We start from the raw sequence: 27720 nt of genomic DNA on the forward strand, positions 1-27720 counted from the left end.
ATTTCAGGGGCAACGGGTATGTTTATTGACATGCAGGAAGCCCAGCGTATGGGTCTTACTCTAGTGCAGAAGGAGAGGCCTGAAGAAGTGTATGCTGTGGATGGGAGGAGGCTCAGCATGGGTCCTATAGGCTATGACACGGAAGAAATAGAGGTGTTGCAAGGGAACTCACACTCTGAGTTTCTTACATTCAGCGTTATCAGGGCTCCTCAATATGGTATAATCTTTGGTTTACCCTGGTTGGAGAAACACAACCCTAGTATAAATTGGGGCACCAGATCGGTTCACATGGGATCCGAGTTTTGCAGGAAACAATGTCATCAGGGGGTTCTTCTACCTGCTCAAGCCTTGTCTGGTGGGTCGTGTATTGCCACGGCAGCAGAAAAATATGTTCAGCTCCCTGCAGTGTATCAGTCCTTTGACAAGGTGTTTAACGAGGTACAGGTTGAGGAGCTTCCTCCTCATAGGCAGTATGACTGCCAGATCGATCTGGTCCCGGGAGCTGCGATACCGTTTGGGCGGATTTATGCTCTAACGGAGCCAGAGAACCTACACCTTCGCGAGTATTTGGACAAACTGTTAGGCCTGGGTTTTATATGTCCATCTAAATCCCCAGCCGCCTCGCCTCTTTTCTTCATACCAAAAGCAAATGGCGAGCTGCGCGTGTGTGTAGACTTTAGGGCGCTAAATGCAATAACTGTAAAGAACAGGTATCCTCTACCCTTGACAGTGTTTTGTTGGAGCAGGTGAAAAAGGCTACTGTGTTCACAAAACTTGATTTGAAGGGGGCATATCATCTGGTTCGCATGCGTAGCGGGGATGAATGGAAGACCGCATTCAAGACTAGATACGGACTCTTCGAGTACAGAGTGATGCCCTTCGGTCTCTGTAACGCCCCTGCAGCCTTTCAATTCTTTTTAAATGATGTGTTTCGTGACATCTACATAGACGATATCCTGGTTTACTCAGACTCGGAGGATCTGCACAGTCAGCATGTGGCAAACGTGCTTACCATTTTGCAGGCAAACAATCTTTACTGGCAAACAATCTTTACTGCAAACCTAGTAATGTGACTTTCATGTTCGTACTGTAGAGTTTTTGGGGGTAATGCGGAGTCCTGAAGGCCAGGAGATGGCAGAACGGAAGGTAGCGGCTGTCAAAAATTGGCCTGTTCCATGTAATGTTCGTGATGTACAGTGTTTCATCGGCATTGCCAATTTTTACAGGCGGTTCATCAATCAGTTCTCTCGGTTGGTGGCGCCTATCACTCAGCTGCTGAGGAAAGCGAGAGTGTTTGTATGGTCTGAGGAAGCTCAAGCTGCTTTCACGGCTCTCAAAGACGCTTTTCTGTCGGCTCCAGTGTTGGCCCACCCTGATACCGGCAAACCCTATGTTGTGAAGGCGGATGCCTCGGATGTGGCAATCGGGGCTATCCTATCTCAGAGCCATGCGGATACGGGTCAGTTACACCCAGTGGCGTATATGTCACGTAAGCTGAATCCGGCCGAAAGGAACTACCACATCGCAGAAAAAGAGCTCGTCACGTGGTCACGGTCTATTCCGACCACAGGAATTTACAGTTCATGTCTGCCACGCGTCATCTCACGCCTAGACAGCTCAGGTGGATGATGTTTTTCTCTGGTTTCAATTTCGTCATCACGTTCCGCCCAGGTACTGCCAATCGGAAAGCAGATGCACTCACTCGCCAGTCGACGGTTACTCCATATGAGGAGAGGGCCGAGGCTAGCATTGTTGCTCCGGACAGAGTGGTGTGTGCTATGCAGCCTGATACATTCCTGAGGGATTTCAAGAAGGGGGTGGACTCCTTCGTTTGGAAGACCTGGCTTGGTTGTCACCAGGAATTGAGGTTGCATGAGGGCATACCGATGTTTCGTAACAGGTTATTGGTGCCTACGTTGGCCTTGAGGAAGCGGGTCTACGTCTGGTGCCATGAGTCGCCATGTGTGGGTCACCTTGGATTGGCCAAGACCCTGGAGCGTGTACTGCGGCAGTTCTGGTGGCCTTCTGTGAGACCTGATGTTGGCGATGGGTGTCCGCCTGTGCTCAATGTGCAAGGATGAAGTCCGACCACTCTCGTCCACAGGGGTTGTTGCAGCCTCTCCCTATTCCATCTATCCCTTGGGATCGGATATCAGTGGATTTCATCGTGGGTCTTCCCGCTGACCGGGGATGTACGGCAATAATGGTGGTGGTTGATTACCTGTCTAAGATGGGGCATTTTGTGGCCTGTAAACAGGTGCCTTCGGCGGGTCAGTTGGCTATACTGCTCATGGTCAATGTGGTTAGGTTACATGGATTGCAGAGTATTATTGTGTCCGACCGAGGTTCACAGTTTACTGCCCAGTTCTGGAAGAAATGGTGTTCTTCACTGCATATTGGCTCTGCCCTTTCCACAAGTTTCCACCCGCAAACCGATGGCCAGACTGAACGGTTAAATCAGAATCTTAAGCAGTATTTGAGATGCTACGTGGATAATGGTAAAGAGAACTGGATGGACTACTTGTGGTTGGCGGAGGTGGCTTATAATAACGCCACGCACAGTTCCACCAAGAACACACCTTTCTATTGTTTGTATGGCAGACACCCCCGGTTTCTTCCCTTTGTGCACCCGAAAACAGACTCGCTCCTTCCGGAGGTGGCTCACAGAGTGGCTCATATCAAAGAGACGCTGTTCAAAGCGCAGGAACAGCTGCAGGCCGTGAAACTCAAGTACAAGGCTGCTGCTGATAAACACCGGAGACAAGGTTCGTTGTACTGCAAAGGTGATGAGGTGTGGTTGTCTACAAGGAATCTGCGTTTCAGAAAACACAGTGTTTTCAACATTGGACCGTATACAGTGTTGAAACGCGAGAACCCGGTGGCGGTGAAACTGAAGCTCCCTTCTCATCTACGCATCCATCCGGTGTTTCATGTCTCATTGTTGAAACCTTCATTATCCAAGGGCCAGCATCGTCCTCCTCCCTTGATGGTACAGGGAGAGTTGGAGTATGAGGTCAGACGAATACTGGATTCCAAGTAGCGGAGGAGTAAGTTGTGGTATCTGGTGTCATGGAAGGGGTATGGGCCCGAGGAAAACTCATGGGAGCCTGCTCTGGGGATTCATGCCCCGGTTTTGGTGTCTGCCTTCCATCGGAGATGCCCCACGAAGCCTGGTCCATGATCCCCTCTGTTGAGAGAGGGATGTACTGTCATGATCGCGACGTAAACAAACTACATTTCCTGGCATGCCCTGGGCGGGAACTACAATTCCTGTGATCCTTCGCGGTGCGCCGCGTTCTCACGAGAAAACATTTAAGGAGGACGGTGGCTGGGGATCGGTGTCGGGAATTACTTTCAGAGTACTTGTTTTCGGTAATTGAAGACTCGGTTTGCCTGGTGCGGTAAGGGTGCTTTGCACCACAGCGCTTCACAGGGGGATCGCTGTTTTCAGGGTGTCAAAGTACTTTGGGATCCGCGGTAACGGCTGTTACCGTGGTACTGGTTTTGTGACCTGTAAATATCAGGATTTGACTCGGTTGGCATTTTCGGCCAACGGTGTATACACTGCTATGTACTAGCAGCGTTTAGGATGCTCATAAACTATTGAGGTTGTTCTTTCTGTAACTTTGGATACAGCCCCCATACCCATCTAAGAGGCATTATTTGGGTGCTAGGAATTGCCAAGAGTTCCAGGGGTATTCTTTTGATTGATTTCTTTTGAACTGGATTTATCATCTAGAAGTGGCAGCGTGTATTGCAATATACAAAGGTGTTAACTGTTGTATGTACCTCTTCTATTTAACAGGGGTTCTGGAGGTGTATGGTTTACACTCTTCCCCTGTGATGCTTAGTAGAGGGATACTTAGGTAGGTTCCTATACATGTGAATCAGGATATAGATATATTACACTGTATGGTATGGACAATTATTATATCACGGTTACATGCCTTTTGTGTTACTGTAGTTCAACCTCTACGCTGCCAGATACCTCTACACATCTACAGGGTTTAAATTTTACTTTACAGGTATAACTCCTTTACGGTAGTTTCACATGTCTTGTTGGTTCTAAGTAGTGCAAACATAGTCTTATGCGTGTGCTCAGTTTAAGTCTTTCAGATCTCCCTCCCTGCTGTCCCCTTCCTTTCCTTCCCTGGTCTGTTCATTTTTCCCCTCGCTTGATCTTATCAATGCTCTGTGCCATTACGGCAATTCAGGCGTTGATTCGATCTAGAGGTGGGCATACCAATCAACAAACCGATCCTGAGGACTTTATCATAACAATGCGTACCTAATGATGCATTGTTACACAGTGTAAATACTAAATGGTAATAGTGCTACATAAAATGATTGAAACAAAATGTCCACTAGTGACTAATCTTCTTCAGATGGAAGAATTAATGCAAATAGATCTTATATGTTTGAGAGTAAAGCAGTTTATAACTTCATTTGATAAGGCAATAATACTTACTGTTTTCATTTTGCAAAGCGGTCTCTTCTTTTTCAATCATTACCAGCAAACTTTCTGTGAGGTCAGGTCTTTTCCCTACAATTGTAAAGCCATTCCATACATACATCATTTCCTGTTAAAAAAAAGAGTAGTTTACCACAAATCCCCCTATCGTATACAGAACTGATGATTCTGCTTGACAAATAGGTTTACATCAGTATTGAATGTGTTTGTGTAGTGTGTTGATCAGAAAAATAGCATAGGCTGAGAAAACAAAGAGTTTAGTATTGTATTAGGTGAAATCGACCATAGTTGGGGTGAGGGGGATAAAGAAAATAATAAAAGATAGTTTTTTTCCACACATAGCTTCAAGAATTTTTCTTTATAGTCGATCTGTCAAGCAGGGGCAGGTATAGTTGGTGTGCACTTGTACGGTTTGTAAATGAGGCAAATAGTTGTAAAGTTTTGAAACGCAGAGACATATGGAACACCCCAAAATGTGTTCCATTATTGTTAATCAGGCTACAGTTATTTTAATAGCATTCTTTTGTATCTTATGTAAAGGGAGATAAGGATCGAGAAAGGTTAGCTGAAGGAAGGTTGAGGAGTTAGTAGAGAGTTTCTTTATTAATAAAATAACTATGGTACATTTTAATTAGACAGATCAGACTAGTTTGAAAGGGAACGTTGAAGTGGTCCGATAAGTGGGATTGTAACAGATGACAGTAGATGTTGATGATATGTTAGATGAAAGGAAATGGGAACGCTTGCAACTTTGAGGATGGAACAAGTTCAGTCTGTGACGTTGGGAGGAATGGGCAACAATGCAGTAGAAAGGGTAAGCAAGGAGCATGGGTCTGGGAGGGAAGCAGATCTTCTTAAGTGCAGAGAGGAATGACCAGTTGGTCTTGTCAATTAAATAAATGCTAAAACTCTCACATTAGAGGGGTTATGAGGTCTTGTGTGAGGCTGGAGGAGCGATGAATGAAAGAAGTTGTGAAACTGGTAGCATGTAGCAAACTTTGAGAACACATTTGTAGTGAAGAAGGAGAGCTTTCCACATGGTAGCAGTTTAGGACGGTATACATGGCATATAACTTTTATGAGTGCAGTTGAGAAAGAGTTGGAGGTCCTCAAAAATGCACACAGAGGGAGTGAACCCAAGGGGTAATGTAAGTTAAATAATATGCACTACATTTTGGGCGTGATAAGCTCTTACTATCTTTCACGAATGGAAAGGACTTAAAATATACCACAGAACACACCTGACAACCGCTGGAAACAGCAGCATTGTCACAAAAGGGAATAGGCTGGCAGCCTACATCCCCCATTAGAAGGCCATTAGAAGTTGCTAGTTTAATATGCCTAGTTTTCTGCAGAGGACTGCTTGGATAAGCAGTTCATGTGAGATGATATTCAAAAAGGTCTGTGTTTTGTCTTCGGACAAGGGAGATGTGCTACCTTCACTGAAAAGGTGTGGTAATGAACAAAAAAACTGTCTATGAATGGCAGGGTACTAACAGGTTGTTTGGAACCTTTTACGTTGACTTCAACTCTGGTGAAATGAAGACTACAAGCCATCTAGAACGGAATGCATGACCATATACATCAATGCTAAATGAACAGACAATAAAAGTCGTTTAATTATCAATGTAATAGTAGTCTTTTTGATAAAACACCAACTTCTAATGTGATCTCTCTTGAAAAATAACAGATCCCAGCATGTGACTTGACTTTTAAGATAATGGTTACAAACATAAATATGACAGGTCAAAAATATTACCTTTCGACTATAAAATAGCTCCTCTTTAATCAAATATTGCCAGATACATAAACATTCTTAATTCATACTTAAATGTATGCTTTTCTGTGTTACTAGGTACTTGAGAGCACAATGTATTTAATAATTATGAGGAACTAGCTATTTAAACATTGTATCAACAGTTTCATGTCTAATTTAAATATTTGGATGCAATACATGAGAAAATCACTTCAGTGTTAACACTAACAAATAACTTCTGCAATGTTATAGCTAGGTCTTACTATTAAAACCTAGAGTATTGCACACCATGCTCACATTTCCAAATGTAAACTTAATGTAAGATGTCAAGCACATGAACAAAATTGGACAGAACAAGTAAAACATGCATGCATAGAAGTCAAAGTTATTTTCATACTTGGATAAATGTACATGAGGAGTATATGCTGCCACATATGACTTTAAGATGCTTGCAATTCACCAAAATAAATTAAAAGATTGGTTGGAATATCTTGTTGTAAAGCCCAAGCGCCAAGGCAAGAGCTATCCACAATTGCAGGCAGTTCTGCTGCCCCAATTGTGATGGGAAGAATAATGCAATACAGTGCGAGTATTGTGGGGGCCATGACAGCACATCGGTATGCAGCGTTTAGAACGCAAGCATTACCACGGAATACCTTTACAACGCGGGCGTAACAACGAAAGTTGTTACCACGCATTGCACTGGGGGGCGCTCAAGGATAGTAAATTATTTAAATTACTATCCCAACACCTTCCCTACTATCCACGGGGACTGGTGTTGGAATAGTAAATTAAATTAATCAATTTTGCGCCACCCAGCGCAATGCGTGGTAACAACTTTCGTTGTTACGAGCACGTTGTAAAGGTACGCGTTGTCAATGTATGCGTTCTAACGTCATACATCCCAGCACATCCATCTACTAAAATTCTGCTTCTCAAATTAATTTGAGGAGACCAAAGAATTGTCTGATATTTACCAGTGCAGGCAGCACCAGCTTCACCGGGTTAGGAGCAGCATACCGTCTTGACTTCCTGATGGCAAACTTTTCTGTGGGTATAGATTTTCCTGCTATTTTCTGTTTTAAGCCTTCTACCTGCCTGCATAAATCAAAATAGGAGGATCAATAGAGTGACACTATGTTATAGATTTTGACATACTTACATATGTTAATACAATTTTTCATATTAAACATGTCAAGAAAAGAAGTCACCCCGCAGTTTGGTATCCTTTGCATGCGTTACATTTTTAATAGTGAGTTATAATAATCATTACTTAAGAAATAGTGATGACACTTCACATAGAATTCAGAAACTACCTGACCCCGAGATTAGCTTTTCCTCTCTAGTGTGTTATAATGATCTTTGCTTAAAAATAGTGACAACACTTCACACGGAATTCTGAAACTTCTTGATATTTAATATAGCAGAAGTCAATATGACCTTGTTTAGAGGAGACTGCTTTTCAAGCTGATCAAAAAAAGGCAGGAGATTATGCAAAATTGTCTCACCCAGAAGGGCCTCGCACAACATCTGGTTATGTATTCCTTGTTGCCTTAATTGTTTTAGTCAGTGGTTACCAAACCTTTAGCACAGGCTGTACTAATGTGATGTCATCTAGTTGACATATGTCAGTTTATGTACTAAAAAAACCACAGTTATTGTTCAATGACATTTTCTTCCACTAGCACTCTTCTGTCTCCTAGTCACTAAAGGTACAACTAAATAGAAGACTGAAAAAAATAGTGATAATGTAGTCTTTAGGATAGGCTTAAAGCAAAGTAGTTATAAGAACAATTAATGTAGCTGCTTATGCAGCCCTGAATGGAGCTCAAAATTAGTAGGTATTACAAAATTCACATATAGAAGTTGATGTGGCCACCCTGGAAATGGAAGCAAAAATTCCTAGTTAATACAAAAACACGAAAATACAGCACTTAAGAAGGACGAGACAGTATGCAGTGCTGTGATATAACAACGAAGACAATGCAGTGGTTTGCAGGAAAAATAAAAAAATCTCCAACTTATTTGTGCAGGTAATGCTCCCAAAGATAAAAGTCTTACAGGTAAGCAATTTAAAATCACAGGAAAGTATGTTATCATGTGGTGCTGCCACAAATGTACCAAAATAACATTCAGATAGAAATGCTGACGGGTACTCCAAAACTGGGAATATTTAAACATACTAATATTTCATAGATTATAGTCTCATAATAATTATCAGATTCAGGTGCCAGCAATGCTATTTAAAAATCAATGCTGATAAGTGGGCAGGAAAATATGTGGATTATTGTAATTGCCAGAACAACGATCTGACAATTAAATGCCTAGGCAGTTCTACTTCTATGCCCTTCCTATACTCATGAGGTGGCGAAGTCCGCTAAAGAACGATGATGGATTCAACCCAAGTCTGTGACTGGGGGGGGGGGGGGGAGTGTCTGAAAAGTTTCAGTGCTCCGTCGATCATCTACTTGTGTTTGCTTTGTTCGCCCTAAGTTGACAGGGTATGCCCAGACGTGGGTCCCTTGCTCACTTTGCCACTGGATTCCAGCTAGCCTGGCTGATGAGGCATGTTACCCCAAAACTGGTCCCAAGATGCTTGCTTCCGGGTCAGGGAAGACCTGGCTTGGCAGTTCGGGCTGGACTGTTCCCATGAGGCACAGGGTCAAGACTGATTTGCATGTAGCTGGGTCTGAACTGAGGTGACGAAGTGAGCTAAAGAACGATGATGGATCCACTTGTGTTTGCTTCCTATACTCATGGCAGGAAGTCTCCTCTAGCTTCCACCGGTATCTACAGTGCAGTTTAAACAATAAAATCTAGCCTATTACTGACATAGTATATGTGTTTCATCATCTTGCATTATATATAAAATATTGTCTCAAAGCATACTGTGTGATATGAGCCCACATTATGCAGGTCTGCTATATCATTTTAATAATATTCCAGACTCTTTTTGCAATTATACATTTTGTGATGTGGAATGCATTCATAACATTTCAGTAGGGATTTGATCCAACCTTACCACAAAAAACTATTTTACTAGAGAACAGGTCTCCAACGTTTTTGCAATAAGAGCTACTTATGGTCAATGAAAACCATCCTGACTTACTATTATTACAGTCTTTATAGTGACTTCATCAGACAAGATTATATAAGTGGTCATTATATGCAAGATTACTAACAGTGATCACTTCAGTGCATAAGTATTGTGAAAATTGCTTTTTCAATGTGGAATGCTCTATGTGGGTTATACACAGTGCCACTGGAAAAAATGTGATTATGCGGCCGGTCGATTTTCAATAATTATACATTTGCAACATATTCCATCATCTGCCACATAATTTGCAGATTTTACCAAAAACAATGTTTTATTTCTAGCTCAAATGGTTCAAAAGTTACTAAAAGTGCAGCAACACATGTCACCGCGTGTTGGAAGGGCCTATGCAAAGCTGGAATGGTCACCTTTCTTTTGCTTACTGCTAAATATGGGTGTTAAATTTGGACTAATGTTGTGCAACCAATGCCCAGACAGTGTTACCAAATTTAAAAATGACAAAAAAAGTAATACTGTTACAAAATGTGCAGCATTATGCTTCATAATTTGCCTTTTCTTGCTGCATAATTTACTCAACCCTACTGCATAATTTGGCCCTCTCCTGCTGCATAATTCCAGTGGCCCTGGTTATACATAGCAGCCATAGATGCAATGACTCTAGCACCAAGGTAATAATATCACTAATAAGCCTCCCCATTGCTGCATGGTTTATTACTCAATATTACCTTTGTATATAGTGTGGAAATGCAACCATTTTTTTAACATCAACTTATGAGTTCAGAAAACGCTCACATATTCTTCCTAAATATACACTTTTCAATTCTGGTATACATTTATTGTTAATTTAACTAAGCAAAAGCTTCTAATTTACTAGGTTTGGCTGCACGGAGGATAGCTACTTACCAGTAGAGCTCCCAAGCTACTTATTGGAGAAGCGTGCACTAGAGTAATAACCAATAATTAATTAAATGAGGCTTTATGGAAATAAATAATCCCTAGATGGAAGTTACTTGAAACAAACACTGTAGCTTGAAATGTAGCATCTAAAGCAAAACCTTGATTATAGGTCTCCAACTATACCAATCACTAATCCAAATTAAACAGTCAACTTTTTATAAACAACTTTTCAATGAACACCCTTTTTCAACCTAACTAAGGTCTTTTAACTAACTTACCTGAATAGAGACACAACATTTTCTCCAGTCGTCTTCAGAATGTCTTCAGGAAGCATGCTTAAGATTGCAGCCTTTTGGTACATGTATATTGCCTGTGGGAAAAGCATTTGTTTGAAGAAGGTTTAATTAATCTACTGTCTTATAACTGATTAACCCTCAAGCATACACAAGACAATTCGGTTTGATCTAATTTTCAGAAGGACTCCAAACAATCAAAGGCATTTTACAGATGAACTAGGGTTCGTTCTAGAAGCTGTTACTATCTAACACTGCATAAACTGCATAAAACTATACCAAGGGCAAAAATAAAATGTGGTACATTTTCAAAAGATTTCTGGTTTCAATAATGGGCATACTTTTGTGAGCTGACCGTCCAGGACAACTGATGAAAGTTTGCCAGAAGCTATCTATAATCTTTTTAGAAAATACAGTAGTAGGTTTGCTTATTACTCCCATTAAGATTGTCTCCGTTTTTCACTATTGAGGCTAATGTAGTTGGCATCACCACAGGAGAATTTAGTTCATCCACACAAGCATAACGTAGACCACGTTATGGTATTTACAAGTGTTAAAGAGAAGTGGTCATGAGGATGAGCCTTGAGGAAGTCTAGGAGTAACAAGTGTTTTGAGAAAATTAGAATTTGCCTGGTTGAACCTGGAAGAAAGGTGTACTGGAAGGACCTGAAACCTGAACCATGTAAACTCCTCCTACAAAACCCAAGACCCTACTGAATCTTAGCTAATACTCCCTTCCTTCCACCAAACTTAGCAAAACCCCATTCACAACCATCTTCTTACGTCAGTCTCACTTTAAATCGGATTCAAAAGCTATCAAAAGCTCATTTCTTTCTAGAGGTTCTCACTGCATCTTTCTTTTATAAAGTGCTCATTAAACTATCATAAAGGACCTCAATGTGCTAGTTGAAAGTGGATGATCAAAGACAAATAAAGTTGCCTGTTGCTACCATATAAAAATATGTATTTCTGGGATTTTCTTAAGTCAGTTTCAAAAGATGCCCAACTAGTAAGGAAAATGATTCTATCTGGAGGATCCAGCTACCAAGAAAGCCATGGTCACCTGGTATGTTTGTGCCTCTCCCTTAGTGCGATGTTGCCCTGATTTACTCACACTGTTGGAGAATGTCTGGGAGCCAAATGATTGCAGTTGTGAATTAATAAATATTTTGGTAACTCACTCGTCAATCAGTGAAATTGTTGAGCAAACTGTGGTTCTAATTACATTGAGTTGTGTTTGTAAAACTCATTGCAAAGTTATCCCATACCTTTTATTTTAATTGCTTTCAAATTGACATCCTTCAATCAATTCACTTTATCTCCTTTCTTTTTCAAACGTAACAGTGCAGAAGAATCTAAATATACTCTTAGATTATCAACAAGGCCAGTATACATCCTCAAGCCCCATGAGGAGGACTTCCATTGTCCTGCCCCACAATTAAGGTACAAGTAGAGGTTTCCTTGAGTAATTTTGATTTCAAGAATCACAATGGTTGACATCATTTGGTAAAGCAGCAGAAAGGATTATACGGAGTATGTGGTCATAGGAAATGTACCTTATCGGCAACACATTTCAGCTGATAGCATTTTCCTATTTATTTTTGACTCACTGCAGCAGTCTTATTTTTTTATGTAAAACATTGATGAAGTGACAGTTTTGTAGAAAGTGGAAAAGTGAGTTCTGCCCTCCCAGCTTGTTTACCTTTGACCAGCGGCTTTCTTTGGAAAGCAAATCTGCATAGTAGTAGGCCCTGAGCCAATCTTGCTGGAAGGAATTGCACCACATCAGCTCCCAGTAACAAAGATGATGGATCTGTTTCCACTCCTTCTGAGCATCAATGCACTCTTGGAAAATTACTTGAGCCTGCAAATAAATTGGATAATACAACAATTAGTTCCATGCTTCCAGAGAGGAATAGTTCAATATTATCTATCTACACTATACACAAGGTACATCATCCATCAGAAAGCCTCATGACTGTCCAAGGCTGATCTAAGGAGTTTCAGACCCATACCATATTTCCAGGATTTGTACGTCAACATTTCCCATTTAGACTCACAATTTCTAAACAGACACTACGTTGATAACCTGAACATTCTGGCATGGATCCAGTCCTCTTGGTTTCAAATACAGTATAATGGTATATGGGCTTACCTTCTCAAACTCTCCTTTTAATATATTAATTCTGGCAGAATAAAATAAAATAATGGAACCCTAGAAAGGAAAAGAGGAAACCCTTGTTTAGTACATTCTTCCAGAAGGAATGTTTGCTGATTGTGTTTGTCATATGAAAGAGTACGCACATTTGGAAATTTCTTGAGGTAGGGTTCAATAAGTGCCTCTGCTTCCTGGAGATTGAGCTCTCCTGTACCTAATAGAAAAGACAAATGAATCAGCCTTACAGATGACAAATGTTTACAAGGAAAAACAGAGCATGGGTAATATTCCAAATCTTGTTTTGAAATGCAATACTCTAAACCACATTTAATGTACGATGTAGTATATAACAAAGTTTAGACCTCTAAATCGATTCAATGTCCATATATCAGTGTAGAAGGGCCAACGTGAATTAAGAGCAATGACTTCTAAGTGTCCTAAGTGCACTTTCTTGTACAGGCGCTCAAACTCTAAGCCCCAGGCACGGCCTATCACAAACTCCCCATCATGTAAACATCAAGGTACACTGCATAGATATATTAAATGCATGGTATATACTTTTTGTGGCATCACAAAGAACAGAATGAAGGTCTCCTTACCTAGTATTAAAGACACGTAAGTATGATACAGCAGCAGCGTCAAAACACATAGTATTGCCCTGAGACTAGTACCGTGTGCTCCTTCACGAAGATAAGAAAGGCCCAATTCCTAGAAGATTTAAAAGAAGTAATGAAAGTCATTTTCCAAGCAACATGAAATATGTATAAACCCCCCAAACAAAATCAAACAATGATGCAATAAAGAATTTAGATAATGCGTAATGCTCTACCACGGAGGCACTAATCTGAATTGTGACCAACCTTAAAGTCAAAAGTAACTCCATATTAGGCTGGATCGAGCTACATTTTTGGGCAATGCCCTACAAAAAAATACTTAAAGAGGTCACTTGACCAAAAGCTTTAAAAATCCTTTGGCCTGGTTTGAGTTTGTGAAAAGAATCACTACATGGATTGAGTTGTGTGCCTAGATGTTAATGCCAGGTACCCAGGGGTAGTAGTAACTACCAATGGTTTGCATTTTGATTCCCCTAAATCGCTCTAGCATCCACGCCCTCGCCCTCGCATCCCTGGCTTCAGAGGGTATAAAGGAGGCTTTAGTAAGAGATAGTAATATGAGCTCTATGTTCAGTAGTTTCCACTACTTTCCCTCACTCTAGCTCCACACCATCCACTAGGAAGATGGTAATATTTAAGGGATATCTTAAAAGGCTCAACCAAATGATGTCACAGGTGGTCAACTTGTGCCCCTGGCATGCTGACAAGTCAACTTGGCTGGTTTTGTGATATACTTATTCCTGTACAAAGGCCTGTCAGTGGAAACTCCTAAATCTCTAACAAACATGGTCATTTTGGTCAAATACTTGAAAGTTGCTGTAATTTTAACTCCAATTGCAGAATATGTTGCCCATCATTTTTTTTAGAAATATTCCTAAGGAAAAAGTTGGGCAATCTCAAACTGAATTAAGTAAGCCGTGTGGAGGAACTTTGATGATTAAAGAGCATGATATACCACAAAAAAAATACTCTGTCATTCACTGCGCGTCATGAATGGACTGAGCCAAATGCAAATTATTTTGATGCATTTATGCTCTTTCAACATACAAATGTAATCGCCCACTGCACTCCAGCTGAGTTCAGGATTTATCATGTATGGCTTTCACTCAAAGACCCTGACAAGTAATTGTGGGTTATCTGTAAGTGTGAATCAAACAATAGGAAAGAAGTGCAATAAATCTTAAACTACAAAATTCATTCTTAGGAAAAAGTGTTTAAGAATTAATTGCGTCCAGAAGGTTTTGATCGACAAGAAATAATATGATTGTATGGGTATTTGTGAGCACAAGTCTAGAGACAAACAAGGCATCAAATATGTTTTAGTGATGCGCATTAAAATGACATTTTATGATAGTCAAGAGTTAATTCTGGCATATATAGGAAGAGCAAGTTCATTAAATGCTCATCTGTGGCCCGACTAGGTACAGCTTGCACAAGGGCAATGCATGGAGCAACTGCCTTTCGCAATGCTGTCTCTGCTTGTGTGGTTTGAGGCCCAGAAGACCGAGTTTGTGCCATTCCATACAAAGATTTTGCACTTGGCAATTTTTTTTAAAGAATTAAAAAAAAAACTTGTTTTTTTTGTTTGTTACTTTCTACTTTCAGTTATGCTGTACAGGAGTTGCGCTGCTGTACAAAATGACTAAAGGACATTGACAAAGTCAATATCTCACTCGTAGGCAAGACCTACTAGCTTTACCAATGCTTTTTATAGTTAGCATGGCTGTCAAGAAGGGGTATGCTTCGGCCCTCATAATTTTTAATCATCCAATTTTAGACCGAAAGGTTTGTAAAAACCTCTGAGGTGTGAACCTAATAGTCAAAAGGCACTTGCTCCTGAAGTCACACTTACAACCATTTTCTCTCTGCAAAAGCAAAACCAAAAACGGTCAAAGTAACGCTGGGTAGATTTACTTGTAAAATTCAGTTGGGAGTAAAATTTAAATGAAACATGTATTCGGGATTCAGTTAGACCGAAATAAAAAGTCTGAAAACAAAATCAAGTTAGGGAATCTAATTTTCCGTTTAACTGCGACAAGGCGTTGGTCTGCCACTGTATTGGCAACTGCTGCCTAGCCTAGGACACTGATATTATTGTTTAGGAGCACACTTTTGGGAATCCATGTTTACTACTGTAAACATTATGGGATTCGAAAATGAGGACCACGTCAACATTTGCATTACAGATACATATATCTCAGATACACATTTGCAGAAGGTGGAGAAAATTCTTCTAAGACATATATATCATAGGAGACCCTTAAGGAAGTTTAGAGTACTGCAAAGATGGTGACGGCCAAAATGAGCCCAAAAGGGCACTTGATTATGGGTTCATCCTAAAGGAATGATAACTTGCCTCATTATGGACGTTCTACCTAGACCTAAAACCGGGCAACTTCTTTTAAACACTGGCTGTAAGTAGGCTATGAAAACTGGAAAACATGCGAGGGCCACAAGGGGGAATGGGTGCTTGGGGGGCAGCCGAAGCTGGTGAGGTCTGTCCCCGGGCAGATTGGGAGGGAGTAGGCCAAGTCGATTAGCAGCCACTTTGGGCACATTTTGTGCTTCGTTAAAGATAGCCCAATATGGCCCAAAGGATAAACGGTTGCTCTGGGTGCTCCCAGCCACCATTTTAGATTTGGTGACCTGGTGGCTAGGAGCAGTTTTAGCGTAGTGGGAGTTCTTAGGGCCGTTAGTGAGTTAGTGTTAGCAGCGGTCTTTGGCTAGTCAAGGTACATATAGGGAGGTCATTTTTGTAGTAGATAGAAAGTTTTTGCTTAATAAAAAAGAAGAATGGAGGATTACCGCGTTCTGGAAGATGTGCGGCTCCTCAGCGAGGCAGTGTCCCTCAAACTGCTTCTGCCGTGTCTACGGGAGGGGTGCGCCCCCCCACGGCGCACTTCTGCTAGGGTTGCAGCCGCCGTCGCGGCCTGCATCTTTCCGGATAGAGTGCGCACCAGGGAGGTGAGTGCACAGGCTGCTCTTACACTAGAAGAGCAGCCTCATCTGCGGCAGGTAAGCTGAAGCCTCACGTTCAGGCTGAGGCTTTGGCGGGGAACGCAGCCTTGTCCTTGGTGGCAGAGCCGAAGCCTCGCACCTGTGTGGAGGCTCCGGTGAAGGTGCCAGGGGCCGGGGCCCACAAGAAGAGCACGTCACGTGCCCCCCCGGCTGAGGGCAAAAATGAAGGCTTGCCTGCTCGGGGGAAGGGCCTAAATGAGCCAGAGTTCCTTAGGACGGACAAAAGTGAAAGGAGTGGGAAGGGAGGGGTGCCCCAAGGGAGTAGTGAGAATAAAGGAAGCCGGCTGGTCGGTTTGACAAACCCCCAGTTAATGGAAGGGGGTACACCATAATGAACCAGCCGACAAGTGGGGCAGTACCAAGTGGACAAGGGGGCATGTGGGGTTGGGGCTGCATTCTTGGGAATCTGGGGATGCGCTGGACCCCGGATTGGGCCAGCAGGGGCAGGGTACCCCTTCTGGGGAAAGTGGGGAGGACAGCGATGCTGGGTGAGGAGAGGTGGGGGAGGCAGAATTTTTGGAGTAGGAGGGGGACGGGGAGGGGGGTACTGGGGAATTTGGAGCCAGTGGAGGGATTCAGGATTGGGAAGGCCACAATGTTTTCCCCTCCTGGAATGATGAAGTGAGGCATTCAGAAAGGCGTGGGCAAGTAGATCCCTATATTGCGCAAGGTGGGTCAGCTGGGCTGGGGGCTCGGGAAGATGGGGGCCAAGGGGGCAAGAAGTTGGGCAAGGTAGGGCAGGGTAGCAGTCTCCCGAGGTTGGGGCGGGGCCATTTGGATCACAGGCAAATGTCATGGCAGGCCTGGAATGGAGCAAAGGGGAGGAAAGACGGGGGTAATGAGCATGACGCTGAGGATTTATTTAAAGTGGGAAGGGGATGGGCGGAGAGTAAATCCTAAACCCTAAAAATTCCTTTGCCACTCAAAAGCCCATACCCACCTTAAACCCCACAAATCCCTAGCTACCAAAAAACCCACACCCACCTTAAATCCTAAAATGTAATTGCCACCCAAAAACCCATACTCACCCTGTACCCTAAAAATTCCTTTGCCGCCCATAAACCCATACCCAACCTACACCCTAAAAGTTCCCAAATTCCCATGCCATCCAAAAACCCATACCCACCCAAAACTCTAAAAATTACCTTGTCCTTATATATATGTGTGGTAAAGGCATAGTCTTGGCAAAAAAAAGTTGCTGTATAGACTTCTGTAAAGCGATGTCATTGGAAAGGAGTTGTTGTAAAGGTAAGTCTTGGTCAGACATCGTGGTAAATGCTCTTTCCATTGTTTACTTATTACCAGGGGTGCTCCTCCACATGGGTGGAGGAACATCGTCCCACCGCGTTCTCGCACTGCGAGAAGCAGAAACGTAAAATGGTATAAACACCATTTTACGTTTCTGCTTCTCGCAGGGTTTGGTTGGGGGCGGGGGGTATGGGTGGATGGGTGAGTTGAGGAGGAGTTGCTAGCCCAACGTTATGGGCACTGTTTGGTCGGCCCCAGGGCTGACCAAACCAGTTAGGAGCACTCTCCCGTTTACTCCATGTAGGTTGCATGGAATAAACAGCCTCCCCATAGACGCCTGTATGGATGGCGTCCTAGCCAATCACATTGCAGCATTGTGATTGGCTTAGGGGAGGGGAGGGGAGGCTGTCTGCTCCTGCTTCTGCTTCCTGTGAGCAGAGAGAGAGCAGGAGACGCGATGCAGGACCGGAGGCAAATGTACGTTTTTTTTAAATTTCATTAAATTAACATCCCTTCCCCGCACGACCCCCGCACCCTCAACCTGGAGTCATGCCGGCCGTAACTGCTTTTTACTTCTGTCATTTTATAAGCTCTTGTTTTTCGTTCTATTCTAGCTTGTTAGTATTCATTTTGACATGTATGACTCAGGTATTCATTTATATCTTTCGGTTTTTTCATGCAGCTCATATGTAAATTTGTCACGTAGAAAACTGTTTATATAAATGTACATCTATGATGCCTTCTTTAGTTTGCTTCTGTTCTACCTTATGAGCATATCGTATTACGACCAACAAAGCAATTCCTAAATCACTTAAAATAAGATATTTCATAATTCAAGGTTCTGAAAGCATGACTTTTATATTCCCACATCCAGATAGAAAAAACATTTGGAAAGTAAGGCCTTGTAAGGAAACTTTACCCGGTTTCCCGAAAATCCTATGAATTCTAGAAGTCTAAGAACTCGCCCTGGGAGAAGGGACAGCATCTGTAAGAAACAAAGTAAACAGCGTACTATAAGCAATTGCGACCATCACACTGTATGATAAAGAGAAAACACAAGCAAGGGTGCATTTAATTTGTATACTCCATCCCCATCTGACTTTGTGTTGCTCCCTCAAAAGTGGCTGCTGTACTAGCTTAAGACTGTGGTACGCACGCCTATGAGGAGCCGATTGTGTATCGTGATGGACAAGCTCCAGAAAGCCTCACATTTCCAAAATAAATCCTTACAAAAATGTTATGACTGATGGTACAGAGCTGGGTTGGAGAAAAAGGAACCAGAAAACTGCGATTTTTTGTAGCTACTATAATTATTAAAGGACCGCAATTGCTGCTTCTTTAATTAAATGTGAGTACACTCCAACAAACACTCTCAATACCGGAGCTTAATTTTTAACCCCTTCGCTGCTGATGACGAGCTCAGCTCGTCATCAGCCACGGTGGTCGTGTGCGGATGACGAGCTGAGCTCGTCATGTAACGCGGCTTTTAGAAAAAAGCCGCACAGCGGAAAAATAACCGCCGCAGCGATGCGGTTAAAAGAATGAGTGTCAGTGCCCAAAGCTCTGCTCGGATGCCCACAACTGGCAATATTATTCTTGGCACGTTTAATACCATGGCAGGGGAGACTTGAATCCACCTCATGACTAACATACACTCCGCACCCCTTTATCTGACTCTTGCAGTTTCCTGCTTTCTTCCATTTGTGACTCTTTTTTCTGCCTTTCCCTTCCTCTGTCTTTCCACTTTGTGTGTTTTTCTCACTCTTGCTAAATGTTTGATGTGAAAAAATAAGTTCAGATCACCAACAATGTGTGCCAATGGGCAACATCGGCAACCACCGGCTCAAATTAAGCATCATTCAATTCACTTCTTCACATACAATATTGGTCACCCACGCTCTTCTTAGTGATTCATCAATTTTAGAAATGAATTCACTTCATGTTAACATGATCAGATCACTGGTTTCTGTTGCTGGCTCTTTTTTTGGATACTATTAATATACACACAACATCTGGAAACCGTTTCTCGGTGCAGAGGTGAACAAGTGGGGATGAGCAAATCAAGAACACCAGCAGAACTTCTGCAAAAGTGCTTGGAGGGGGAACTGCTCATTTTTAAACACTTCCCCTTCAAACACTTTCACAGCGCTCAACAAGTTTGTGACAATCAGCATTCTGAACTGCTGCTTCTCCCATCACCCCAAGGGGTAATAATTTTGAAATGGCCAGAGGTGTTAGGTCTACATGGCGTGTCTCTGAAGCAAGGTACGTACCTCACTTGTATATAAGTACAAATCTGTTAAATATCCCAGATCCTTTGTTTTGCTAATATATGTAACTGACTTCATTTGGGTGTTGAACCTCAGCTAAAATCGCCACTTTGTTAAGTAAGGGGAAGCCGATGATTTAAACATAAAAAAATAAGAGTATTCGGCTTCCCTTCACTTTGTATTTGTTTTCAGAAAGTTTTTGATTAAACATTTCATACTTTACCATTTGGTGTAAAGCAAGAGAAAGAAATATATCAGTATTGTGACTGAATTGCCCAACGTTAAAACAGGAAACCTGAGATCAATCCAGGCTTCCTTGGAATGAAGTTACACTTTCTGTGTGTGCAGATGATATTTTATTACATACATCTAAAATGCATTATGAATTACTAGACTTTCCAGAGAGTTAGAGGGGTTTCTTTTAAGGTTTCTGGTTTATGACATTGAGAAGTCAGAGGTTCTAAAATGTTCTTTCCAAGATGAATCTAATGAATTTGGATTGATATAGAATAGTGTTAAAATAAAATGTTTAGGAAAATGGCACTCTAGCTCTATCAATAACATACAAAAAATATAATTTAGCTGAAAGTAAATTTAAAGGTATGCTTTGACACAGAAATGGGCTCCTATCTTTTTTATCTTGGTGGACACAATTAAAATTATGATTTTTCCAATTATTAACTTTTCTTTATCAATGTCGCCTGTATATTTAAGGATTTTTAACACAACAGATTGCCTACAATCCAAATTCTTATCGTATGGGAAGAGAGAAAGAATTTAATGGGATAAACGTAGAAAATCATAATACAATACAGGAGTACATTTTCCTGAATTCAGTATAATTTTATCTATGGTTTGAAAAAGACATGAAAATCCATGTCAAATAACAATGAAATTAGATGTAGTATTTGGCAAAAACTAGAAAACCTATGTTTACATCCCTTTCCCTGAAAAGAAATTGGCATGACAGAAATTTGTATGCGGTCTCCAACCATGAGCCACTCATGCCTTTTAGTAGACACCCTTACTATGAATAGTTTTTCAGATACAAACATTTTTTTAAATCCCTTTTATGTTATAACAATAAAAATAAAGTAAGTAAATAGATTAGGTACTGGAAGGACTGGATATCCATTGGAAAATGTTTGGTTTCTTAGGTTATCCAGAATAGCAGAGTACTTTCATTTCAGGAATTAGATGAGCTTTATGGACTCCTAGCCTTTTGACCCTCATAATCTTTACCCACAACCTAACCATTATTGCACCCTTAAACATCACCATTTAACTTACAATGACTTTAACTTAGGTGTAAACCTTACGCTAATGTTCAACCTATTAGTAGTCATTGTTCAATTAATGACCTTAATCCAAACTATAACGCTTTACCCAATCGTAAACAATACATAAAAAGAACTAACAACTATAAAAATGACCTCACTACTACAACATTTACTGACTAAGCTGAATGTTTCTTTGTAAAGAATATTCCTTGTGCAATGGTGGTCTGATGGATTTGGTACAGTAACATAATCCCCTTTTCATTCTTGGGGAACATTAGAGCAAGAGTGAACATCAGCAATAGTTACACATTGCTTACTAATGCTAAGCCTTAGTTCATTTATCCAATTATCTGTATCCGTCCTTGTATCCCTCTTGGTGTTCATCTGAAACACTTACCAAATTGAAGGCTCCTATGCCGAGTTTCACACCCCCTTCGAACTGGTTGTATGTTTCACTATTCTTTTTGTTAGCCGGCATCAACAGCAGCATCTGTTGACATTCCCTTTCAAAGGAAAAGAGGGAAAGAAACATGTCAGTGACAAAACAAACAATGAGCAACGATGTATTCAATGAAAACATCGATGTCCAGAAAGTGTATTTGAATAAAAATATATGTTACAAGCTGTAGACACATACTTGTACATTTGGTAACTTGTCCTGATTTTGAGCCCACCTTTGATAAAGTTGATCATATTTTCATCCTGGAAGAAACCCAATCCATTGTCTTAATTTTATAAAACAAGTAAGCATAATTTTATATTTTCATAAGAATCTAGAACTGTAATAGGTTGTATTTTACTGTCATTCATGAACTCTATAGTAAGAACCAAACAACACGCCTTAACTAAAAACAGTGGCAATTGATGTCAAGGGCTGTTTAAAGCAAAAGCAAACTACTTACCTGAGCTTTACCAGTTAATGCCATGCCACACATTTAGTACATTCCAGTGAGGGAATGAATTAGAGTAAACTACTGACCTGGTACAAAGAGAGACAGAACACCACAACTTTGACTGAGTATATTGTTCCAGAACTACAATCTGATAAAGACCTTTCAAATATCTCAGGTACATGGAATGAGAGCCTTCAGGCCAGATTGGGAAAGTGCATACTACTCCCTAGGTTTATTTTAGTGAATTATCTGTACTCTTCTTATTTCAAAAGATTGGATGATGAAAGGCAACAAGAAAGATGACCAAAATATATCACACAGGTGCTATCCTGTGTTTTTTATAAAGCCCTCCATCGGCCTTCAGGAGGGTAAGGGAAAATTGGGTAACGTGGGGGGAAGGTGTATGGCATTTTTGCCCCTCTGTGAGGAGGGAGGGGACATTAATCCACCCCCATTTCCATCCACTCACCCTTGGACAAGACGAGGATGTTTTATTATTATTTCATTATGTAGACATTTAGGTGTTGGTCACTATCTTCAGGTGCTCAGACTTCTGCGCACAGAAATAAGCGAGGTATAGTCTGTGCTGTTGCTAAATAGCTCCAATGGAGCTGGGCCAGAACACCCAAGATCATGGCCACCTCTGACATGGCACAGGGAAACAGTGAGCCCTAAGCCTGTCTTTATGCTTCTTATGATCTAATAAATGCTGCTTTTATCATTCTTTGGGCTATTCTGAATATGAACTGTGCGGTGTTCCTACTGGATAAAGTGTTTTTATCTGTCTTGTTTCCCTGTCATCGTGCTTTAATCATAATATTTGGTATTATTTGTAAAAAAGTAAAAAATTGTGGATTTTACATTAATCTGTATGCTTTTGTGGTAGTTTACATATTTATTCTGTATGTTATGCATTGTCTTTTTTGTGATTTTATGGTTGAAAAAACGAATAAAGCTGATGATGTTATGGTTTTATTATAAATCCCTTCCTGCCTTTTGCCAATGCAAGAAGGTGAGGGACACACAACATGGTTGCTAATGCTGCCCCAATGAAGTATTGAAATGTCCTGCTGTCCTTGGACAACACAGTAGGCCATGGATGTTATGACCCTTCGGCCCTAGGAAAGGGTGATAGTGGAATCAATTAACGTTCCCTTGCTCTTGAACCAGACCTGGGGTCTTCTGGATAGCCCACCTGGTTGTACCAGACCAGGTGGCGCCAAGACTAGTGGTCTTTCGCATCTCTCCGTTGCCAACCTGCTCAATTAAAAAAATACATCATTGGCAATCCTGCCATGCTTTTCTTCAATTTTTCTTTTCATTTTTTTCCCTCCAAGTGTTTCGAGAACTTATGATGGAACAGCTGCCATGCCAGGAATATTTAGTGACCATTCATTCTTCAGTTCCAAAGTTGACAGCACAAACAATTCACATGAAAGCATTTACTGCCTTGTACAAACTGGTTTGTAGCAACACTTCTAACCCACCCCCCTTATTAAAACTTTTGAACCGTTTGACTACTCTGAACTAAATTAACAGAAGATTTGTCAAACAAATTCTGCAAATAACAAATTATTTTATAAAGGACCTTATATCCCTCTGTTTGAAATAGGTCTTCTTAGCCTCCAACACTTTATGCCAAGACCTGAGCTACTTAGATAAATATATCCTGAAAGGCTTGTGCTTTTAAGCAATCCTATTTGCTTAATCTCCTATTCACTTTTAAAAAAGAGATTAGTCTCTAGACATGGAGAGCAAGACTTATCAAATGATAACAGGGAATTATTCACAAGCTCCATCACAAAAGTTCTGACCTAGACATTTCTTAACTATTGGAGGATGTTCAACAAAGCACCAACATTTTCCATTAAATAAGTAGGCACATTGCCCGGAGAGCCACTTTGAAGTGCCATTGTTTTATGAGGCTTCCTAGGTCCCCAAAGGTACAGAAAATAAAATAATTTAAAAAACAGTTTTGCACAGGTGAAGTGTTGATTGATACTACCCGATAAAGCAGTTCACCTTCAAAATACTGTTGAACACTTATTAGAGATTGATAGACCTGGCATCATTGGTGTGGTTTTCCTTTGCCCTTTTGCCTTCAGACCTCTTGTTTTTTCTGACTTTGCTTTTGCTGGCCTTAGGACTCAGCACATACATACACTGCTAACCATAGGTAAAGTGCTTGTGCTCTTTTCCTGAAACATAAATACCTACACGTCCCTGGTAAAGAGCAATACATGTGCCCACGGCCTGTAAATTAAATGCTACAGTGGGTCTGCAGTGCTGACTGTGCCATCCCCTTACGTATTCCCTTAAACATGTCTCAGGCCTGCCACTGCAGAGCCTGTGTGTGCAGTTTTAAACTACCATTTCAAACTCACAAAGTAAACCTTTTGCCAGGCCCAAACTTCCCTTTTAATTAGATTTAAGTCACCCATAAGGTAAGCCTTGGAGAGCCCCAAGGGTAGGGTGCTGTGTATTTAAAATGTTGGACATGTACTTTTTATGTTTTACTTGTCCTGATAATGAAAAACTCCTATGTTGGTTTTTCACTACTGCAAGGAAAATCCCTCCCATAGGATAACATTTGAGTTGTCTTATTACATGTTATAAGTGTAATTTCCAAAGGCCTTATATAGTGAGGAATTAGCATTTAAAAAAGCATTGAAATTGCTCCTATATAGTTAGTTGTACTAACTATATTTCGCGCACCCGCAATCCACTGCTGATGATGTCCCATATTACATCGTTCATGACATGGTCAGTGACATCACTGATGACATCTCAAATGACATCACTGATGACATCACTGATGACATCTCATTTGACATCACTGATGACATTACTGATGACATCATCCAGTGACTGTGTGTTTCTGTAAAGTTTAAATATGTTTCACATATTGAAGAATGAGTGGATGTATAAGTGTCTGGATGAAGGGTTTAGTAGGTGCGCGACTGACTATATGAGTGAGTGATTAAATGCGTCTTACTAAATGCATGGGTTAGTGACTAAACTGTCTGAATGTGTGCATCAGTATGTCTGTTGTTGTGTAAGCTGCTGCATGTGTTGATCAGTAGCTATATGAGTGGCTATGGGTAATTGATTGGTTGCCCAAGTATTTGAATAGGAGACTGAATGTGTGTGTGGGTGGCTGGGAGGTATGTGACTCTGTGCATAGATGTGTGAGCAGTTGATTTACTAGGTGTATGAGTTCAAGAGTACATGTGGAAACAGCTATATGGGTGGTTGACTGTGTGCATGGGTGTGTTGGTGAGTGAATGGATATCTCAGTGCTACATGTCCAAGTAAGTACATATGTAAAACACAGTGCATGTGAGAGTTGGCATATATAAATGACTATACATGAGAGCCAGTGAATGTGCGAGTGGCTGTATGGATCATTGTGTACATGTATCAGTGATTGTATAAGAGAGTAAGTATGTGTTAGTATATGTTTGAATAAGTAAGGTGTTGTGTGTATAACTGTATAGTTGAGGAAATGGAAGTGTGATTGATTCTTTGCATGACTGACTAGGTGTGTGAGTAACTCCATGGATGAGTGGCAGTGTGTGAGTGTCTGTATAGGTGTATGAGTGCATATGATAGTGTTGTATTGATGAGTGACTGTATGTATGAGTGATTCTATGGGTGAATGAGTGAATGTGTGTGTAGACCTAGGAATCAGTGAGTGCGTATGTAGTAACTGGTATTGGTGTGTCAATGGTTTCAAGAACGGTAGTCTGTATTTAACACTGGGTGTATCAAAGGTTATATTAGAGTGTGAGGAGGTGCATTGTATTATCACATGAATGATATCATCAGTGATGTGATCAGTGATGTCAAATGAGATGTCATCAGTGATGTCATCAGTGAGGTCACTGACCAGGTCATGAATGATGTAATATGTGACATCATCAGCAGTGGATTGCGGGTGCGCGAAATATAGTTAGTACAACTAACTATATAGGAGCAATTTCAATGCTTTTTTAAATGCTAATTCCTTACTATATAAGGCCTGAAACCTATGGTTTTTTAAGTGAATTTGCAAGGTTTTTAAAATGCAATTTCATAACTATATAAGGCCTGAAACCTATGGTTTTTTAAGTGAATTTGCAAGGTTTTTTAAATGCTAATTCCGAACTATATAAGGCCTGAAACCTATGTTTTTAAAGTGAATTTGCAAGGTTTTTTAAATGCTAATTCCTAACTATATAAGGCTTGAAACCTATGGTTTTTTCAGTGAATTTGCAAGGTTTTTTAAATGCTAATTCCTAACTATATCAGGCTTGAAACCTATATTTTTTTCAATTAATTTCAAAGGTTTTGTAAATGCTAATTCTATTAGCGGATAACGTTTATATATGTTATTATCCTTCTGGGACCACCTGAGCAGCCATCTTGTTTCTCAGGACAAGTGAGGCACAAGAGAGCACAAAACAAGAGTGGAAAACGCGAAAAGGGGGCCACATTATACCATTTTTTTCTTTGTATTTTGATTGGGTTCCGCACTCCATCAAGGTCAGCCTGAACTTGAAAGTTTGTCCCGGTCCTGTGAGACCAGATATCCCCTGTAGCGCTTTGTACTTTTTGGTGCTATTTTCACTGCAAACTTTAGATTCAATATCTCTAGTTTGACTAATTGGTCTTATTTCATTAATTAAAAACTACTCTATTTTTTAAAATGTGTTGTGGGCTCCTTTTGTGGGGTGTTTCCACTGTTTTACTGTTTTGGACAAATACTTTACACCTTGCCTTTGAGTTAAGCCTGGCTACTCTGTACCAAGCTACTAAGGGGGTGAGCACAGGTTAATTTGGGGTTTGCTTGTGCCTTATCCTAACAAGCATTATGGTTGCTGCTCGACAACGGCGGACAACCCACTCAACCTACAACTCAATTTCTTACAACACTTAATTGCTTGCAGTGGACAGAGACACAAAATGCTTATTTGGTGTGCAGCAACACAATACCGCTATGTTTTTGAAACAGATAGATATGAATAATATATTTATAGACGTAAACAGTGACTTTGAATAAACACTGTATGAAACCAGCAATTATTTTGTAACTCTGGAACCAGTATTCACTAACCTGTTCAGAACAATATTCCTAGTACATTTTATTATGAACGCCAGGCGCTTCTCTCTTCCATTCCAGTTCACAGATATCCAATAGTTGTGGCTCAGAAGGGCAAGAGAGAGCAAGCACCCAATGAGCTCAAAATCAGAACCGCGGGATACACAGATCTCTGCAGCACACGAGTTATTACTGCGATCTGGAAGTCACTGGTATAGAATGCTGAGGGATAGCAAAGGGCACCTACTCCGTTAACGGGTATCAGGAAGGAAACGACTGAGCCTCTTACTGGAATTAAAAATCACAATTTTGTATGGACTTTCCCCAAATCACGATGTCAGTACTTGCCCGTGTAATCTCATCGATATTTGTTGAACATTATTTTATTTTAGTTGACGCGCGCCCTCATTTTTGTTATGTTGATCACGACGAGATCATTTTATTCGCTGCATTTTTTTGTTGTATACCTGAACTTAATGAATGTAGTATTCCAGATGGAGTACGTTATATTCTTTGCCAGTGAACTGTAAGTTCTATTGCTGAAAGTGAAAAACATCCAGTGTCGGCGTATACTTTTAAAAGGGGGTGGGGTAGGGGTAGGGGTCAAGGGTCCAACTTCGTTGAAGTGATAGGAGATAGTTTTTTTGTTGTTGTTTTTTTTTAACCAGCAGGGTTACCTCGGTTTCC

The 27720-nt window shown here is 40.9% G+C and overlaps 1 protein-coding gene across 2 annotated transcripts in view; it reads right to left on the reverse strand.

The window, feature by feature from the left end:
* Window positions 1-27720, reverse strand: part of LOC147663441 (tetratricopeptide repeat protein 39B-like) — a 325459-nt gene that overhangs the window by 32865 nt on the left and 264874 nt on the right. For both annotated transcript variants that reach the window (XM_086950451.1, XM_086950452.1), the window contains exons 6-15: window positions 21698-21762; window positions 21458-21563; window positions 18430-18495; window positions 13230-13338; window positions 12777-12844; window positions 12628-12687; window positions 12175-12336; window positions 10458-10549; window positions 7205-7325; window positions 4469-4580 (exon numbers count right to left, since the gene is read on the reverse strand). In XM_086950451.1, the coding sequence (XP_086806577.1) occupies window positions 4469-4580; window positions 7205-7325; window positions 10458-10549; window positions 12175-12336; window positions 12628-12687; window positions 12777-12844; window positions 13230-13338; window positions 18430-18495; window positions 21458-21563; window positions 21698-21762 (961 nt within the window). The remainder of the gene's footprint in view (window positions 1-4468; window positions 4581-7204; window positions 7326-10457; window positions 10550-12174; window positions 12337-12627; window positions 12688-12776; window positions 12845-13229; window positions 13339-18429; window positions 18496-21457; window positions 21564-21697; window positions 21763-27720) is intronic.

This window comes from Lissotriton vulgaris, unplaced genomic scaffold (genome assembly GCF_964263255.1).
Source record: "Lissotriton vulgaris unplaced genomic scaffold, aLisVul1.2 SCAFFOLD_2539, whole genome shotgun sequence".
Lineage (NCBI taxonomy): Eukaryota > Metazoa > Chordata > Amphibia > Caudata > Salamandridae > Lissotriton > Lissotriton vulgaris.